The sequence below is a fragment of the Carcharodon carcharias genome, chromosome 6 (assembly GCF_017639515.1).
Source record: "Carcharodon carcharias isolate sCarCar2 chromosome 6, sCarCar2.pri, whole genome shotgun sequence".
NCBI classification, from domain to species: Eukaryota; Metazoa; Chordata; class Chondrichthyes; order Lamniformes; family Lamnidae; genus Carcharodon; species Carcharodon carcharias.
Window position 1 is genome coordinate 192,813,759 of NC_054472.1, and position 21,031 is coordinate 192,834,789.

Sequence of the window (21,031 nt, forward strand, 5' to 3'; positions counted from 1 at the left end):
GTGATATTGGGGTGAGTCTGACTGACCCTCACTGTGTGGTATTGGGGCGAGTCTGACTGACCCTCACTGTGTGATATTGGGGCGAGTCTGACTGACCCTCACTGTGTGATTTTGGGGCGAGTCTGACTGACCCTCACTGTGTGATATTGGGGCGAGTCTGACTGACCCTCACTGTGTGATATTGGGGCGAGTCTGACTGACCCTCACTGTGTGATATTGGGGCGAGTCTGACTGACCCTCACTGTGTGATATTGGGGCGAGTCTGACTGACCCTCACTGTGTGATATTGGGGTGAGTCTGACTGACCCTCACTGTGTGATATTGGGGTGAGTCTGACTGACAGACTCTCACTGTGTGATATTAGGATCTGACTGACAGACTCTCACTGTGTGATATTAGGGTCTGACTGACCCTTACTGTGTGATATTAGGGTCTGACTGACTCTCACTGTGAGATATTAGGATCTGACTGACCCTCACTGTGTGATACTAGGATCTGACTGACCCTTACTGTGTGATATTAGGGTCTGACTGACCCTCACTGTGTGATATTAGGGTCTGACTGACCCTTACTGTGGGATATCGGGGTGAGTCTGAGTGAAGCTCAATCCCTTTGGTCTTTTTCAGGTATTTATTCTGGAGGAGTTACTCAGTCCTATCATCACTCCCTTCGTGCTGATCTTCTCCTTGCGTCCGAAATCCTTGGAGATCATCGACTTTTTCCGGAACTTCTCAGTGGAGGTGGTCGGAGTGGGTGATATCTGCTCCTTTGCACAGATGGATGTTCGGAAACACGGGAACCCAATGGTATGTGAGAGCTACAGTCGTGGACACAGTCCGGGTCCTGTGCCCATCGCTCACATTTACTCTGCAAAGCCTCCCATACCTGGGTAAATACACAGGCTCCGTGGCCTGGACTTTAACCTGGTGGTGGACCCTGTGCCAAGGGGCTGTTGCGAGGTCAGTTAACTCAGAAAAACTGGTTTCCGGATTGTTCTGCAGGGTCCCTTGAATGTTTTTTCAGTTGGACTCCCACCCACAGACTGCCTGATTGGAAGGCTAGAGGCCTCTTGGGCGTAAAGCCTGCCTCACAAGGCCGCAGAGGAGGTGGGTGTATTGAGGGTGTGTAAAGAGGCGAGGGTGGGGTTGGGAGCAGGATTGAGCAGCTGGACTGTGGGACAGGGATTACCCAGCAGCTTCCAGGACCTGGGGGCAACACTCCAGCCCCTCCTGACCCACAAGCTGTGCTTTAAAAGGCAACAGCCTCTTCTGGAATTCAACCTTCTCTTTTATCTGCCAAATTTCCTCAGCTTGGGAACCAGGACCCGCCTCCTCTCCTGGCCCCGCCTCCTCTCCTGGCCCCGCCTCCTCTCCTGGCCCCGCCTCCTCTCCCCGCCTCCTCTCCCCCCGCCCCGCCTCCTCCCCCCGCCTCCTCTCTCCGCCCCGCCTCCTCTCTCCACCCCGCCTCCTCTCCCCCCCCGCCCCGCCTCCTCTCCCCCCGCCCCGCCTCCTCTCCCCCCGCCCCGCCTCCTCTCCGTCCCGCCTCCTCTCCCCCCGCCCCGCCTCCTCTCCCCGCCCCCTCCCCCCCCGCCTCCTCTCCCCCACCCTGCCTCCTCTCCCCCACCCTGCCTCCTCTCTCTGCCCCGCCCCGCCTCCTCTCTCTGCCCCGCCTCCTCTCTCCGCCCCGCCTCCTCTCTCCACCCCGCCTCCTCTCCCCCCCCGCCCCGCCTCCTCTCCCCCCGCCCCGCCTCCTCTCCCCCCGCCCCGCCTCCTCTCCGTCCCGCCTCCTCTCCCCCCGCCCCGCCTCCTCTCCCCCCGCCCCGCCTCCTCTCCCCCCGCCCCGCCTCCTCTCTCCCGGCCCCGCCTCCTCTCTCCCGGCCCCGCCTCCTCTCTCCCGGCCCCGCCTCCTCTCTCCCGGCCCCGCCTCCTCTCTCCCGGCCCCGCCTCCTCTCTCCCGGCCCCGCCTCCTCTCTCCCGGCCCCGCCTCCTCTCTCCGCCCCGCCTCCTCTCTCCGCCCCGCCTCCTCTCCTTCCTCCTCTTAGCAGTACGATTGCCTTATACTGAGTTATAGAAACATGCCTCTCCCTCTCCTTCTATAATATCTTCTTGGTTTGGTTGTTATGGTTGTTTGGGTGGATCAGAGGCTGTTGGGTTTTAGCACTAATCCAGGACGTTTCCTGGGTCTGGACCTTGGGGACGGTCATCAGAAAGTCAGTCCGTCACAATACATATATATTGAGGAAGCTCCTGCCAATCCTCCATTTAAATTGATTGATAGTTGCTTTAGCTCCAGACTCCAACATACCCATATTCACTGCTTCTTGAAGACAGAGCCACAGGGGTGGTTCCCCTCCCATCATCTAGTAGGAATGGTTCGAATGTTGGGTCCTTTTATTCGAAAGGCTTGAACTTTTCTGTTTATTCGTTCATGGGTTTTGCTGGTAAGAGTTTACTGCCTCTCTCGAATCCATTGGAAATTTTGGATCCTTGGGCTGGAGTGGTTTGAATGTCGGTCTTTGGGCTGAGTGTACACAGTTTGAATGGTGGTTTGAATGTCGGTCTTTGGGCTGAGTGTACACAGTTTGAATGGTGGTTTGAATGTCGGTCTTTGGGCTGAGTGTACACAGTTTGAATGGTGGTTTGAATGTCGGTCTTTGGGCTGAGTGTACACAGTTTGAATGGTGGTTTGAATGTCGGTCTTTGGGCTGAGTGTACACAGTTTGAATGGTGGTTTGAATGTCGGTCTTTGGGCTGAGCGTACACAGTTGTGATGATGGTTTTATTTCCTTGGCAGTGGCTGTCAGAAGGCCAGACGGAAGCCTCAGTGTACCAACAGGCAGAGAATGGGAAGACTGAACTCTCCCTCATGCACTTCACCATCACCAATCCACACTGGCACCCACCCCAGGACAGCTCAGTCTTCATCAGCCACCTGAAGGAAAAGGTGCAACATGATGCAGCCACTGGACCATCGGCCCAGCACCTCCTGTCCGACACACCACTCTGCAACTCACTGCTCTCCAACGAGTCGACCAATATTGTAAGTGTCTTGGCATACCCTCGGATTATAAAAACATCATTCGGGTTAGATGAAAAGTCTATGGAAAGGAACTTGACCCTGGTAAACCTGCACAGAGTCATTATCATGGCAGAAGGAGGACATTCAGCCCATTGAGTCTATGCCAGCTTTCCATAGAGCAATCCAGTCACCATTTCCCTGCTCTATCCCCATAGCTCTGCAAGTTTATTTCCCTCAAGTGCCCATCCAAATTCCATCTGAAATCATTGATCATTTCCGCTTTCACCACCATCCTTGGTAGTGAGTTCCAGGTCATCACCGCTCGCCTCCTTACTCAAAACCTTAAATCTGTATGCCCCCACAGCTCTTGTACCATCAGCCAGTGGGAACAGACTTTCATTGTGTACCTTATCTAAACCTGTCATAATCTTGTACACCTCTGTCAGATCTCCCCTCAATCTCCTTTGCTATAAGGAGAACAACCCCTACTTCTCCAACCTAACCTTGTAGCTAAAACCACCCATCCCTGGAACCATTCTGGTAAATCTCCTCTGCACCCTCTCAAGGACTGTCACGCCCTCCCTAAAGTGTGGTGACCAGAACAGGACACAATCCTCTAGTTGGGGCCTAAACTGACTGGTCTGTAGCTGCTGGCATTATCCTTGAACCCGTTTTTGAACAAGGGTGTAACATTTACAATTCTCTAGTCCTCTGGCACCACCCCTGTGTCTAAGGAAGACTGGAGAATTGCAAATGTACCTCCCTCAGTCCCCTTGGATGCATTTCATTCGGTCCCGGTACCTTATCAATTTTAAGTAAAGATAGCCTTTCTAATACCTCCTCCTCCTCAATTGTAAATTCCTTGTGTATACCAGTTACCTCCTCTCTCACCTCGGCCTGGGTAGCATCCTCTTCCTTTGTAAAGACAGATGCAAAGTACTCATTTAATACCTCTGTTATTACTCCTGCCTCCATGTGCAAGTTTCCCTTTTTATCCCTAATCGGGCCTGGTGGTAGGGAAACTATTGGAGAAAGTTCTGAAGGAGAGAATCTATCTCCACTTGGAGAGGCAAGGTTTGATCAGGGATAGTCAGCATGGCTTTGTCAGAGGGAGGTCATGCCTAACAAATTTGATTGAATTTTTTGAGGAGATGACCAGGTGTGTAGATGAGGGTAGCGCAGTTGATGTAGTTTATATGGATTTCAGCAAAGCCTTTGACAAGGTCCCACATGGGAGACTTATAAAGAAGGCAAATGCACATGGGATACAGGGTAATTTGATAAGGTGGATTCAAAATTGGCTTAGTTGTAGGAGACAGAGGGTGATGACAGAAGGATGCTTTAGTGACTGGAAGCCAGTGTCCAGTGGTGTACCACAGGGATCTGTGTTCGATCCCCTATTAATTGTCATTTATATAAATGACATAGATGACTATGTGGGGGGTAGGATTAGTAAGTTTGCGGATGACATGAAGATTGGCCGGGTGGTTAACAATGAGGTTGAGTGTCTTGGGCTACAGAAAGTTATAGACGGGATGGTCAAATGGGCAGATAAGTGGCAGATGGAATTTAACCCTGAAAAGTGTGAGGTGATACACTTGCCTTTATCAATCGAGGCATAGATTACAAAAGTAGGGAGGTCATGTTGGAGTTGTATAGAACCTTGGTGAGACCACAGCTGGAGTACTGTGTACAGTTCTGGTCGCCACATTATAGGAAGGATGTGATTGCACTGGAGGGGGTGCAGAGGAGATTCACCAGGATGTTGCCTGGGATGAAACATTTAAGTTATGAAGAGAGGTTGGATAGACTTGGGTTGTTTTTGTTGGAGCAGAGAAGACTGAGGGGTGACCTGATCGAGGTGTACAAGATTATGAGGGGCATGGACAGGGTGGATAGGGAGCAGCTGTTCCCCTTAGTTGAACGGTCAGTCACAAGGGGACATAAGTTCAAGGTGAGGGGCAGGAGGTTTAGGGGGATGTGAGGAAAAACCTTTTTACCCAGAGGGTGGTGACGGTCTGGAATGCGCTGCCTGGGAGGGTGGTGGAGACGGGTTGCCTCACATCCTTTAAAAAGTACCTGGATGAGCACTTGGCACATCATAACATTCAAGGCTATGGGCCAAGTGCTGGTAAATGGGGTTAAGTAGGTAGGTCAGGTGTTTCTTACATGTTGGTGCAGACTCGATGGGCTGAAGGGCCTCTTCTGCTCTGTGATTCTAATCTTTCTTATACCACCCTTTTATCATTTATATGCTTATAGAAGACCTTGGAATTCCCTCATGTTCACAGTCTCTTTTCATGCTCTCTCCTTGCTTTTCTCATTAGTTTCTTCACTTCCCCCCTGGTCGTTCGATATTTAGCCTGATTCCCCATTGTATTTTCTACCTGACACTTGTCATACACGCACTTCTTCCTTTTCATCTTCACCTCTATCTCTCCCGTCGTCCAGGGTGCTCTGGATTTATTTGTCCCACCAAAGGACAGTGAGGATGACACCAAGGGAATATACTTTGACATTGCCTGTAATATTATCACTTTGAAGGTAGCCCTTTGTTCAGCCACTGTCTTTTCTGCCAACATTTGATTCCAACTCACTTGACTCATTCTCATTCTCATCTCATCAAAGTTGTCGTTCCCCTGATGAATTATCCCTGCTCTGGATTGTTCCTTGTCCTTTTCCATGGCCAACCTAAACTTTATAATACAATGGTCACTGTCCCCTAGAGGCTCTCCCACTGATATTTAATCCACGTGGACCAACTCATTCCCCAGAACCAGCTCCAACAATGCCTGCCCACTCGTTGGACCGGAAACATACTCCTGCAGAAAATTATCTTGAACACACTCCAGGAACTCTCGCCCCTCTTGTCGCTTTGCACCATTCCTATCCCAGTCTATCCTGTTTGGATAATTGAAGTCCCCCGTTATGATTGCTGTATAATTCTTGCACCTCTCTGTAACTTCTTTGCAAATTTGTTTCACTACATCCCTTCCACTAGTTGGTGGTCTATATACTACAGTGATCAATGTTATTGCATCTTTTTCATTCCTTACCTCTAGCCAGAGAGATTCTGCCCTTGACCCATCTGGAACATCCTCTCTCTCCAGTACTGTAATACCATCTTTAATCAACACTGTCACTCCCTCCAACACTTTCTTCCTTTCCTGTCTCTCCTAAGTACCTTGTACCCTGGAATATTTAACACCCTGTCCTGCCCTTCTTTGAGCCAAGTCTCTGTTATATCAATAATATCATAATTCCATTTGTCAACCTGTGCCTGTAGTCCACCAGTCTTATTAACCACACCATGCATTCACATACATGCACATTAATCCTGATTTAGGGTTTTTAACTTTCACCCTTACTATGACCCCATCTAGCTCTACCAAACTCTCCAAGTATTCTATTAACCTTGATACTACTCATCATTTAATACTTCTCTACTTCTCATTGCCAGTTCCTCTCCTCTCCACTCTGAATTTCCCCTCAGGTTTCCATCTCCCTGGCAATTTAGTTTAAACCCTCCACAACAGCACTAGCAAACCTCCCCATGAGGATGTTAGTCCCAGTCCTGTTAAGGTGTAACCTGTCCTCCGTGTACAGGGACCTGCCCCAGAACTGGTCCCAATGCCTCAGAAACCTAAAGCCCTCCCTCTTACTCCATTTCTCCAGTCATGTATTATGCTCACTAGCACATGGCACTGGGAGTATTCCTGAGATTACTGCTCTTGAAGCCCTGCTTTTCAATCTCCTTCCTAACTCCCTAAAACCTGCTTTCAGGACCTCATCCCTTTTTCAGCCCAATGTGGACCACGACCTCTGGCTGCTGGCCATCCCCCAAAAGAATATCCTATAGCCGCTCTGTGACATCCTTAACCCTGGCAGCGGGGAGGCAACATACCATCTTGGAGTCACGTCTGCAACCACAAAAACGCCTGTCTGCTCCTCTAACTATGGAATTCCTGACCACTATAGCACTTCCACTCTTCCTCCTCCCCTCCTGTGCAGCTGAGCCATCCATAGTGCCTTGAACTTAGCTCTTGCTACCGTTCTTAAATTCCACTGGCTATTTGTCTGCCCATTCTGCTCGCTAATCCATGTCATGTTGCAGCTAATTGGTGTCATCCTCACTCTCAGCCACTGGTTCGGTATCATTGGCAAATTTTGAAATTTAACTCTTGTTTGCAATATCTTTTGTGTGCACATATCAAAAAAATTGTAGTCCTGGCACTGATCGTCAAGAAACACCAGTGTCGGGAGCACTGCACTGTCAGAGGGGCAGTGCTGAGGGAGCACCCCACCCCCAGAGGGGCAGTGCTGAGGTAGCACCCCACCCCCAGAGGGGCAGTGCTGAGGGAGTACCCCACCCCCAGAGGGGCAGTGCTGAGGTAGCACCCCACCCCCAGAGGGGCAGTGCTGAGGTAGCACCCCACCCCTAGAGGGGCAGTGCTGAGGTAGCACCCCACCCCTAGAGGGGCAGTGCTGAGGGAGCACCCCACCCCCAGAGGGGCAGTGCTGAGGCAGAGAGGAAGAGTGCTGAGGGGCAGTCCTGTTGGAGCGTTGCACTCTCAGAGGGGGACTGTCTTTCAGACAAACGAGCATCCGAATTAGGAGCCGGAGTAGGCCACTCAGCCCCTCGAGCCTGCTCCACCATTCGATAAGATCTGATTGTGACCTCAATTCCACATTCCCATCTACCCCTGATAACCTATCACCCCCTTGTTAATCAAGAATCTATCTAGCTCTGCCTTAAAAATATTTAAAGACTCTGCTTCCACCTTTTGAGGAAGAGAGTTCCAAAGATTCATGGCCCACTGAGAAAAAGTTTCTCCTCATCTGTGTCATAAATGAGCAACCTCTTATTTTTAAACGGTGATCCCTAGTTCTAGATTCTCCCACACGAGGGAACATCCTCTCTACATCCACCCTGTCAAGACCCCTCAGGATCTTATGTTTCATTCAAGTCGTCTTTTATTCTTCTAAACACCAGTGGGTACAAGCCGAGCTTGTCCAACCTTTCGTCATAAGACAATCTGCCGATTCCAGGTATTAGCCTAATAAACCTTCTCTGAACTGCTTCCAATGCACTAACATCCTTCCTCAAATAAGGCGACCAGTACTGTACACAGTTCTCCAGATGTGGTCTCATCAGTGCGCTCTTTAACTGAAGCTTACTTACTTTTGTATTCAGTTCCCCTCACGATAAATGATAACATTCTATTAGCTTTTCTAATAACTTGCTGTACCTGCACACTAACCTTTTGCACTCAGACACATAGATCCCTCTGCACCTCAGAGCCCAGGAATCTCTCACCCTTTAGATAATACACTGCTTTTTTATTCTTCCTGCCAAAATGGACAATTTCACATTTTCCCACATTATACTCCATCTGCCAGATCTTTGCCCACTCACTTAGCCGATCTATATCCCTTTGTAACCTCCCTATGTCCTCTTCACATTTTACTTTCCTACCTATCTTTGTGTCATCAGCAAATTTAGCAACCATTCCTTCGGTCCCTTCATGCAAGTCATTTATGTAAATTGTAAAAAGTTGAGGCCCCAGCACTGATCCCTGTGGCAAACCACTCATTACATCCTGCCAACCAGAAAATGAGTCTACATTCTGTTTCCTGTTAGCCAACCAATCTTCTATCCATGTCAGTATGTTACCCCTCACACCATGAGCTTTTATTTTCCACAATAACCTTTGATGTGGCACCTTATCAAATACCTTCTGGAAATCTAAGTACAGTACATCCACTGGTTCCCCTTTATCCACAGCACATGTTACTTCTTCAAAGAACTCCAATAAATTGGTAAAGCATGATTTCCCTTTCACAAAACCCTGTTGACTCTGCCTGATTACCTTGAGTTTATCTAGGTGCCCTGCTATGATGTCTTTAATAACAGCTTCTAATGTTTTCCCTTTTCCCTTGATGTTAAGTAAACTGGCCTATAGTTTCCTGCTTTCTGTCTCCCTCCCTTTTTGAATAAAGAAGTTACATTAGCTATTTTCAAATCTAATGGAACCTTCCCTAAATCTAAGGAATTTTGGAAAATTAAAACAAATGCATCAACTATCTCACTCGCCACTTCTCTCAAAATCTTACGATGAAATCCATCAGAACCCAGGGAATTGCAGCCCACAACTCAAACAATTAGCTCAGTACCACTCCCCGGATGATTGTAATTTTCTTGAGTTCCTCCCTCCCTTCCATTTCCTGATTTACAGCTATTTCTGGGATTTAAAGGCATTCACTTGTACCCTCTGTAGTGAAGACCAATGCAAAATAGCTGTTCAATTCATCTGCCATCTCCTTATTTTCCATTATTAATTCCCCAGACTCACCTTCTATAGGACCAGTGCTCACTTTGTTAACTCTTCTTTTTAAATATCTATAGAAACTCTTACTATCTGTCTATATTTCAAATTAGCTTTCTCTTGTCCTCTAATTTTTCCCTCCTTATTAATCTTTTAGTTATTCTTTGCGTTTTTATATTTTGTCCAATCTTCTGAACTGCCCACCCATCTTTGCGCAATTATATGTTTTTTCATTTAATTTGATCTATCTTTAACTTTTTTGGTTAACCACAGATGATGAGCCCTCCCCTTGGAATTTTTCTTTCTTGTTGAGATGTATGTATTCTGTATATTCTCAAATATCTACTTAAATGTTTGCCATTGCATCTCTATTGATCAATCCCTTAACCTAATTTGCCAGTTCACTTTAGCTCGACTTTCATGCCCACTTAATTGCCCTTATATAAGTTTAAAATACTAGTCATAAACCCACTCTTCTCTCCTTCCAACTGAATGTAAAGTTCAATTATATTATGATCACTGCTATCTAGGGGTGCCTTCACTATCAGGTCATTAGTTAACCCTATCTTGTTCCACAGTACCAGGTCTAGTATAGCCTGCTCTCTGATTGGTTCCAGAGCAACACATTCTGGAGCCAACCAGAGAGCAGGCTATACTAGACCTGGTATTGTATGGGGATACAATGGCATAGTGGTAAGATCACTGGACCAGTAATCGAGTAATGGGGACACAGGTTCAAATCCCACCATGTCATTCAAGTTAATGGTGAGTATGAAACGATCTGGTTCACTAATATCCTTGAGGGAAGGAAATCTGCCATCCTTACACAGTCTGGCCTACATGTGACCCACAGAAATGTGGTTGACTCTTAAATGCCCTCTGACATAGCCTAGCAAACCACTCAGTTCAAGGGCAGTTAGGGATGGGCAACAAACGCTGGCCCACATCATCTGAATGAATTTAAAAAAAAAAACTAACCCAAAAACATCCTATGAGCTCCTCATCCAGGCTATCTTTGCCCATTTGATTTTTCCAGTCTATATGTAGATCAGAATCCCCCATGATTATTGCCGTGTCTTTCTGACAAAATGAACTCTGCAGCTTCGGGTGTATGTTAACCATTCCGGAAGGACTATGTTGAAGGAGTGCAGAGCAGAGGAGTTCTTCCCAGTGTTCTGGCAAATATTTATCCCTCAACCAGCAGCAAAAACAAAGTAACTGGTCATTCATCTCATTGCTGTTTGAGGGATCTTGCTGTGCGTAAATTAGCTGCCACGTTTACCTACAAAAACAACAGTGACTGCTCTTCAAACAGGAACAGCAAAGGCTAAGAGGAGTTTTTTTATGATTACAATGTTTTCAATTTGCTGTCAAGTGTTTTGGAATCTCCCAAGAATGTGAATGGTGCTATAGAAATGTAAGTTTCTTATTTCACTGATCAGGTTTGCTTTGTCCTCCTTGCAGCCTGAGAATCTCATCATGAGTCTGCTCACACACTCAGCACTCCCCGGTTCGCTATTAACTGGCAGAGACGGATGTTTCGGACAGTCGTGCAGTACCGCCTCAGCTGCTGCTAGCGTCCTCGCTTCACTCTCCTCCTCTCACTATCCCACTCGGACCAGATCCCACACTCTCCTCATGGAGAATGGTGCTGAGAGTTCACTGTATCGCAGTGACAGGACGATCATGGAAGAGAGGTAAGTAATTGAGGCACTAATAAATGAAAAATAAAAACCCGTGGAAGTGGGAAATCTGTGATGTAAACAGAAGATGCTGCAAATACTCGAGCAGTAGACGAGGCCGGTTAGCTTAGTTGGCTAGAGTGCGCTACAGAATTACAGAATTGGCGCAGGTTCAATCCTCATAGCAGCTGTGATAGTTTGTGGAGGCCTGCTATCTGTGGAGAGAGAAACAGAGTTAATGATGACCTTGCATCAGTTCTGGAAAATGTTTGAGGTTTTTAGCAAGTACACCACAAGTCAGGAGTGTGATGGAATACTCTCCACTTGCCTGGATGAGTATAGCTCCAACAACACTCAAGAAGTTTGACACCATCCAGGACAAAGCAGCCCCGCTTGATTGGCACCACATCCACAAACATTCACTCCCTCCCCCACTGACACACAGTGGCCACAGTGTGTATTATCTACAAGATGCACTGCAGGAATTCCCCAAGGCTCCTTCGACAGCACCTTCCAAACCTGTGACCTCTACCATCTACAAGGACAGGAACAGCAGACACATGGCAACACCACCACCTGGAAGTTCCCCTGCAAGTCACTCACCATCCTGACTTGGAAATATATCGCCATTCCTTCACTGTCGCTGGGTCAAAATCCTGGAACACTATTCCTAACAGCACTGTGGGTGTACCTACACCACCTGGACTGCAGCGGGTCAAGAAAACAGCTCACCACCACCTTCTCAAGGGCAATTAGGGGTGGGCAATAAATGCTGGTCCAGCCAGCAACCCCCACAGAAACCCACATCCTGGGAAAGAGTTAAAAATGAATTATCCCAGGCAGGATTGGGCCTCGCTGACATTCCCCAGTAGTGGAGGTACTCACTTCCAAAGAGTGACGCCTCCTCCTTTTTCTCTTCAAGGGGTGCAGAGGGAGACCTCCATGTCAGATGAGGCCTCTGGCTCCACACCCTTCCTCTCTCCCTTGCTCCCACACACGAGCCAGAAGTCTCAACACGCTGCACTGCTGGGACACACACCTGGGTTTAGCTCGTGGGCTGGTTCGCATTATCTAGCCTTGGGGGGGGGCTTGTTTCAAAGATTTCGTTTTTTTGCTGTGCTTTCCTTCTGCGCAGATTCTACCCCACCCACCCACTGCCTCCAGCCAACCAGCAGCCATGGTGGCGTTGGCTGTCAACACTGATTGCCAGCCAAGATGGTGATGTGGGGAGAGGTGCAGCAGCGCCAGCCTCAATCAACTGGGTGGTTTGAGCAGCCTGGCAACCAGGGCAGTTTTCCTGAACATCCCCTTACAGCTTGGGCTCCGCACACCATCCATCATCTTGAAAATGCAGTCAGGAGACCCTGACAAGGTCCCACTGGCGAGAAGGTCCTGCCCATTGAGCCCCGCTCTCGAGGGGAACGTGTATCGCCCACTCAGCCTGCAGGAAGAGCATTGCCTTCCCATACATTTTGGAACGACAACAATGGCTGAGGGACCGACAGCCTCAGCTGTAGCTTTAACTCGCAGACCAATTGTCATGTTGTGGGTGGGGGGGGTGGTGTAGCTCTTCACCCCATACAGACCCCACTGCCGACGAAGATCGAATCGTCATTGAGGTTTAGCGAGCCACACTTACACCAAGCGCTAGGTTTGATCACAGCTTCAGGCTGCACAGATGGGCACCCAGGAAAAACCACCCCTATAAAATAGGATGGGAAAGTGGCCTCCCATTTCCCATGCAGTGGGAGGATAGCAACAGCAACTAATCAGGTGACTAAATGTCACGTTTAGGACAACCAGAACAGCCCAGGTACCGTCCTCCACCAGGGTCTTATAAATGAAACCTTCACCTGAGCAGCTCCAGATGTCCTGGGCAGGGTAAAGTGGGAGGGGTTTCTGTACAGCAGCATATATATAATTTTTTAGCCAATCTTCTTTCCTTTCTCTTCCTGCAGCAACAGTCCTAGTCAGAGTAGTGCACCAAGCACAAACCCCTTGATTTAAGTGTTTTTTTCATTGTTTTTCTCTCTCTCCCTCCTCCAGAGCAGGTGTTAGTTCTACTGATTGTTGTTTCCTCCTCCGCTCTCCACATCCCAGTATCACAGAATCTCTCAGTGCAGACGAGGCCCTTCGGCCCATCGAGTCTGCACCGACACGAGAAACACCTGACCTACCTACCTAATCCCATTTACCAGCACTTGGCCCATAGCCTTGAATGTTATGACGTGCCAAGTGCTCATCCAGGTACTTTTTAAAGGATGTGAGGCAACCCGCCTCCACCACCCTCCCAGGCAGCGCATTCCAGACCGTCACCACCCTCTGGGTAAAAAAGTTTTTCCTCACATCCCCCCTAAACCTCCTGCCCCTCACCTTGAACTTATGCCCCCTTGTGACTGACTCTTCAACTAAGGGGAACAGCTGCTCCCTATCCACCCTGTCCATGCCCTTCATAATCTTGTACACCTCGATCAGGTCGCCCCTCAGTCTTCTCTGCTCCAACGAAAACAACCCAAGTCTATCCAACCTCTCTTCATAACTTAAATGTTTCATCCCAGCAACATCCTGGTGAATCTCCTCTGCATCCCCTCCAGTGCAATCACATCCTTCCTATAATGTGGTGACCAGAACTGCACACAGTACTCCAGCTGTGGCCTCATACAACTCCAACATGACCTCCCTACTTTTGTAATCTATGCCTCGATTGATAAAGGCAAGTGTCCCATATGCCTTTTTCACCACCCCACTAACATTCCCCTCCACCTTCAGAGATCTATGGACACACACGCCAAGGTCCCTTTGTTCCTCAGAACTTCCTAGTGTCATGCCGTTCATTGACTACTTCCTTGTCAAATTACTCCTTCCAAAGTGTATCACCTCACACTTTTCAGGGTTAAATTCCATCTGCCACTTACCTGCCCATTTGACCATCCCGTCTATATCTTCCTGTAGCCCAATACACTCAACCTCACCATTAACTTCCCAGCCAATCTTTGTGTCATCCGCAAATTTATTAATCCTACCCCCCACATAATCATTAAGTAACAAATAATAGGGGACCCAGCACAGATCCCTGTGGTACGCCACTGGACACTGACTTCCAGTCAATAAAGCATCTTTCTGTCATCACCCTCTGCGTCCTACAACTAAGCCAGTTTTGAATCCACCTTATCAAATTACCCTGTATCCCATGTGCATTTGCCTTCTTTATGAGTCTCCCATGTGGGACCTTGTCAAAGGCTTTGCTGAAATCCATATAAACTACATCAACTACACTACCCTCATCTACACACCTGGTCATCTCCTCAAAAAATTCAATCAAATTTGTTAGACATGACCTCCCTCTGTCAAAGCCATGCTGACTATCCCTGATCAAACCTTGCGTCTCCAAGTGGAGATAGATACACTCCTTCAGAAATTTCTCCAATAGTTTCCCTACCACTGACGTGAGACTCACTGGCCTGTAGCTCCCTGGCTTATCTCTATAACCCTTCTTAAATAGCGGAACCACATTAGCTGTTCTCCAATCCTCTGGCACCTCCCCCATGGCCAGAGAGGAATTAAAAATTTGGGTCAGAGCCCCTGTGATCTCCTCCCTTGCCTCCCTCAGCAGTCTGGGACACAAATCATCCAGACCTGGAGATTTGTCCACTTTTAAGCTTCTCAACACCTCCAATACCTTGTCTCTCCCTATATCAATTTGCTCAAGAACCTCGCAGTCTCTCTCCCCGAGTTCGATACCTTCATTCTCATTCTCAGGTGGTGGTGGTGTCAACAGCACAGCTTGTCTCCCTCTGGAGGCAGACGCTCCCTTCCCTCCCCTCAGGCACCAGACAGCAGCAGTCATGTCTGGCCCTGCCTTCCAGCAATATGCAATCAGCTGAGCTCCTGTCCAAAGAGCTAGTTTGTGGATAAAGGTGATCCTAGAACCCAAAGTCTTCTTTCCACAATTAGTTTTTAAATCAGCATTCACTTTTCACGTGGTGCAGAGATGCACAAACCTGCACCTAGGAACACAAGTGAATCGCCAGTTCATGCCCACCATCTGCCTACAATTAAATCTACAATTAACACTAAACTCCTCCAAACAACTGGTGATGGACAGTAAATACTGTCTCCCAGATCCCAAGAGGAAATGAGAGGACATGCTTGATGTGTTTTCGATCCTTACAGCCTGGGAGAATTCAGGTTTCGTTCCCAATCTGGGCAGAGTTGGACCATTCTCAGCTAGCACAGGGTTCAGTGGTGCAATAAGCTTCAATGAAGGGGATTTGACAAAATAATTAGCCAGGGTGTTTGGTATTGATCACTGAATGTCTATGTGAGGCTTAACTGTGATGCACCCCATGGTTGAATATTTTTAAAATTCACTCATGGGATGTGGGCTTTGCTGGCTGGACCAGCATTTATTGCCCATCCCTAGTTGCCCTTGAGAAGGTGGTGGGGAGCTGCCTTCTTGAACCGCTGCAGTCCATGTGGTGTGGGTGCACCCACAGTGCTGTTAGGGAGGGAGTTCCGGGATTTTGACCCAGCGACAGTGAACCAAGTCAGGATGGTGAGTGACTTGGAGGGTGTTGGTGGTGTTCCCATCTATCTGCTGCCCTTCTCCTTCTACATGGCAGTGGTCATGGGTTTGGATAATACTGTCGAAGGAGCCTTGGTGAATTCCTGCTGTGCATCTTGTAGATGGTACACACACTGCTGCTACTGTGTGTCGGTGGTGGAGGGAATGGATGTTTGTGGATGTGGTGGCAACTCCCTCCCAACTGTATCCCACTGTGCTGCCACCTCTGCTGGGTCCGTCCTGCCGGTGGGACAGGACATACCCAGGGATGGTGATGGTGGTGTCTGGGACACTATCTGTAAGGTTTAATTCCGTGAGGATGACTATGTCAGGCTGTTGCTTGACTAGTCTGAGAGACAGCTCTCCCAATTTTGGCACTAGCCCCCAGATGTTAGTAAGGAGGAGTTTGCAGGGTCGACAGGGCTGAGTTTGCTGTTGTCGTTTCCGGTGTCTGGGTTGATGTCGGGTGGTCCGTTCAGGTTTAATTCCTTTTTTGTCCTTTGTTGTAACTGAGTGGCTTGCCCAGCCATTTCAGAGGGCCTTTAAGAGTCAACCACATTGCTGTGGGTCTGGAGTCACATGTAGGCCAGACCAGGTAAGGACAACAATGAACAATGATTTCTTGGTCATCCATGATTTTTATTGAATTCATATTCCACCATCTGCCGTGCTGGGATTCGAACCCGGGTCCCAGAGCATTACCCTGGTTTTCTGGATCACTAGTCCAGTGACAATACCACTACACCATCGCCTCCCCCACCACTGACTCCCACCTGTCCAGGGTTCCATTCTACTCAACACTCAGTGAGGACCACCTGAGAAATGATGGACAGAGAAGGAGGCACTTCATCCATACAGCCCGCTCCTCACAGTTGTGATGCCTTGTACTTTACAATCTAAAATAAAAGCAAACCACTGCGGATGCTGGAAATCTGAATTAAAAGTAGAAAGTGCTGGAAAAACTCAGCAGGTCTGGTAGCATCTGTGGAGAGAGGAGCTCTGTGTTTTTATTACCATACTGACATTCTCCATCTCATATGCCTTTAAAGCGAAGGTGGTTTGGGTACAGTCGAGGTACATTCTCACGATGAGGTACAGGTAGGCAAACAAAGCCAGAATTGACTGGATGATGGAAGAGATGGAGAGTCAGATGAAGCAGAAAAAGGCAACATATGACAGATGTCAGGCGTATAATACAATGGAGAACCAGGCTGAATATAAAAGGTTCAGAGGGGAGTTAAAAAAGAAACAAGAGAAGTAAAGAGAGACTATGAAAAGAGACTGGTAGCTAACGTAAAATGAAACCAACCATCTTCTACAGGCATGTGAATAGTAAAAGGATGGTAAAAGGAGGAGTCAGGCTGATAAGGAACCAGTTGAGGTGTACAATTTACACTTGGAGGCAGAGAGCGTGGCTGAGATACAAAATGAGCACTTTGCATCTATTTTTACCGAGGGAGAAGATGCTGCCAAAATCATTGTGAAAGAGGAGGTAGTTGACACATTGGATGGACTAAATGTTGATAAAGAGGAGCTGGCTGTACTTGAAGAGGATAAGTCACCAGGTCCAGATGAGATGCATCCGAGGATGCTCAGGGTATCAAGAGTGGAAATTGTGGCAACACAGGCCATAATTTTCCAGTGTTCCTTAGATATGGGGCTGGTGCTAGAGGACAGGAAAATTGCAGATAGTCATAGAGTTTTACAGCATGGAAAGAGGCCCTTCGGCCCATCGTGCCCATGCTGGTCATCAAGTCCCTATCTACACTAATCCCATTTACCGGCACTTGGCCCGTAGCCCTGTATGCGATGGCGTTTCAAGTGCTCATCTAAATACTTTTTAATATTGTGAGGGTTCCTGCCTCCACCACCCTCTCAGGCAGTGAGTTCCAGATTCCAACCACCCTCTGGGTGAAAAGTTTTTTCCTCAAATTCCCTCTAAATCTCCTGCCCCTTACCTTATATCTATGCCCCCTGATTATTGACCCCTCCACTAAGGGGAAAAGTTTCTTCCTATCTATGCCCCTCATAATTCTGTACACCTCTATCAGGTCCCCCCTCAGCCTTCTCTGCTCTAAGGAAAACAACCCCAGCCTATCTATCTTTTTTCATAGCTGAAACGTTCCAGCCCAGGCAACATCCTGGTGAATCTCCTCTGCACCCTCTCCAGTGTAATTACTTGGTTTATCCCTGCCTCCCTTCTTGAATAATGGTACCACATTAGCTGCCCTCCAGTCCTCTGGCACCTCCCCTGTGGCCAGAGAGGATTTAAAAATTAGTGTCAGAGCCCCTGCTATCTCCTCCCTTGCCTCACACAGCAGCCTGGGATACATCTCATCTGCGCCGGGATTTATCTACTTTTAAGCTGACTAAAGCTGCTAATACCTCCCCCCTCTAATTTGCTAATTTGTTCAAGTATATCACAGACCCTCTCCCTGATTTCTATACCTACATTGTCCTTCTCCATAGTGAACACAAATGAAAAGTAATCATTTGAAACCTCACCTTTGTCTTCTAGTGCCTCACACAGATTGCCACTTTGGTCCCTTCTCTTTCCCCAGTTATCCTCTTGCCCCTAATGTACCTATAAAACACCTCTGGATTTTCCTTTATTTTACCCGCCGGTGTTTTTTCATGCCCCCACCCCCACCTCGCTCTCCTAATTTTTTTAAGTCCCTGCACTTTCTATACTTCTCTAGGGCTCCTGCTGTTTTGAGCCCTCGATATCTACCGCAGGCTCCCCCTTGTTTTCCTTATCCAATCTGTACATTCCTCGACACCCAGGGTTCGCTGGACTTGGTCCCATCCTTCACCTTTCCGGGAACATGTTGGCCCTGCACTCTTGCTGTTTCCTTTTGGAATGATTCCCATTGCACTCTTGATGTAGATTTTCCTACAAGTATGCAGTTCCCTGCATTATTTTTTTTTTCCTTTTCAAGTGATTATCCCGTTCCCCTTCTAGGGTGATAATGGAGTCTGCCGCAGCCCCTGTTACTGAAGCCAGCCAGCCCCACCTGCCTGATGGAGACTGCATTCCGCAGGCCTAGGCTTAGGGAATCTGCCAAGAAACCTGAGCCACACCAGGATCTGGGAAACACTCTTTAGAAAGGGAAAATGTGCCGCTTCAATTTCGCGTCTCGATGTTCTGTTTGCTTCTTTTTAAGGGGGGAAAAAAAAAGAACAACTTAAAAAGTTATTCTCTTTGACTACGGGAACGGCCTCACTCCTGCCCGGCAGCCACTGTGGCGACCTTCCAGGTTACACCCTTGTTCAAAAAAGGGTAAAGATAAACCCAGCAACTACAGGCCAGATCAATTTGATCTTGGTGATGGGAAAGCTTCTAGAAACAATAACTCAAAATAAAGTTAACGATTACTTGGACAAGTGGGGATTAATTAAGGAAAGCCAGCGTGAATTTGTTAAAGGAAAATCTTGTTTAACTAGCTTGCTTGAGGTTTTTTTGTTTTGAAGAGGATAATGCAGTTGATGTGGTTACATGGATTTCCAAAAGACGTTTGATGTAAAATGTCACAGGACAGGCTTGTCAGCAAAGTTGAAGCCCATGGAATAAAAGAATTATGAGAATGAAAACACGCACGAGGGGCTTGAGTCACGTGCATAGTTTGGAGAAGCTGGGGCTGGTCTCTTGGCGAAGTGAAGGTTGAGAGGAAATTTGATTCAAAGTCATTAGGGGTCTGGACAGTGTTTATAAGGAGAAACTGTTCTCATTGGCAGAAGGGTTGATAACCAGAGGGCACACATTTAAGATGCCTGGCAAAAGAACTGAAGCTGACGAGGTAAAACATTTTTTTACGCAGTGAGTGGTTAGGGTCTGGATTGCCCTGCCTGAGAGTCTGGCAGCGGCAGCATCCAGAACAGAATTGGATAAGCATCTAAAGGGAAAATTTTGCAGAGCTACGGGGAAAGGGCAGGGAGTGGGACTAGCTGAGTTGCTCTTGCAGAGAGCTAGTATGGAAATGACTGGCTGAATGGCCTCCTCCTGTGCTGTAAGCATCCTATGATTTTGCATGGAACCAAAGTATGTTATGTGCAGTGCAACAAAACCAGATACAGAGCCAGGCATGTTAGGCATCAAAGTTCGGCAGTTGTAACTCGTCCAGAAGACCATTCTGAACCTGATTAGTTAACTGTTAGTTGATGCTTCGTGTTTATATGCATGCCTAATTTCTATATTTTTCTTTGTTACTCAAGCACATCAGTGAGTGCAGGCTCGGGCAGGTCTCTGCTTCTTGCAAACTTCGCTTCAACAGAAATGAGTCTTCATGCTATTTATATGCATGAGGTAAGCATAAAATGACTGGTACAGCACGGATATTGAGTAAAGCCCCCTCTACACTGTCCCCATCAAACGCTCCCAGGGCAGGTACAGCACGGGGTTAGATACAGAGTAAAACTCCCTCTACACTGTCCCCATCAAACTCTCCCAGGACAGGTACAGCACGGGGTTAGATACAGAGTAAAGCTCCCTCTACACCGTCCCCATCAAACACTCCCAGGACAGGTACAGCATGGGGTTAGATACAGAGTAAAGCTCCCGCTACACTGTCCCCATCAAACGCTCCCAGGGCAGGTACAACATGGGGTTAGATACAGAGTAAAGCTCCCTCTACACTGTCCCCATCAAATGGGTACAGCACAGGATTAGATACAGAGTGAAGCTCCCTCTACACTGTCCCCATCAAACACTCCCAGGACAGGAACAGCATGGAGTGAGATACAGAGTAAAGGTCCCTCTACAACTTCCAGGCAACACTCCCTTATACATGTTTTACTATAAAAATCCAGTAATATTACCCAAAGCAAACTACTGTAGCTTTAATAAATGCATACCACATTACCCTTAACTCTCTTCCTTTCTGCTGTGGAAATCCAGGACTTCAGAACAAAACTGCTGGTTGCAGCCCAAGACTTCTCTGGCTTGACTGGACGGCTGATTCAAACTGTATCTTCTCCCAGTCTAGAGCAGCTTCCAGGAGATCTTCCTCACACAGCTAACAGCTCAGCTCCAGCCTCTGAACTCTCCACAGTAACTCTAAACTATATTTTTTCCCCCTTTAATCTCAGGTTCCATTGTCCTCACACCTCTTTGAAACTCAAATTCTTCCAAATATAAAATCTTTCATGTTTCTATCTTGGCTTTGCTTTTTCCCTATGGAACTCCTGCAAGATACAAATATGTTTCTGTTTCCTCTGACTTCCCTTTATTATTCAAACTTCTCAACTTATCTAAAAATACAAACGTTCAATCTAACCTACTCACTTGTTCTTCAAACTTAACACCTCTATCCTTTTCATCTTTTAAACGCCCCAGCAACCTGCTGCCTAGTAACTTCTGCCCAGCTTAATTAAATAATTTACACACATAGAGATACAGCCTTCTTTACAAAATAACACAACATTGCCCCAAAATATTTAAAAGA

At 47.6% G+C, this 21,031-nt stretch overlaps 1 protein-coding gene across 4 annotated transcripts in view; it reads left to right on the top strand.

Moving 5' to 3' along the window:
- The window catches only part of atg9b (autophagy related 9B), a 91,591-nt gene that overhangs the window by 64,642 nt on the left and 5,918 nt on the right, over nt 1-21,031 (top strand). For all 4 annotated transcript variants that reach the window (XM_041189779.1, XM_041189775.1, XM_041189777.1 and 1 more), the window contains exons 9-12: nt 627-806; nt 2,794-3,039; nt 10,809-11,041; nt 19,803-19,893. In XM_041189779.1, the coding sequence (XP_041045713.1) occupies nt 627-806; nt 2,794-3,039; nt 10,809-11,041; nt 19,803-19,893 (750 nt within the window). The remainder of the gene's footprint in view (nt 1-626; nt 807-2,793; nt 3,040-10,808; nt 11,042-19,802; nt 19,894-21,031) is intronic.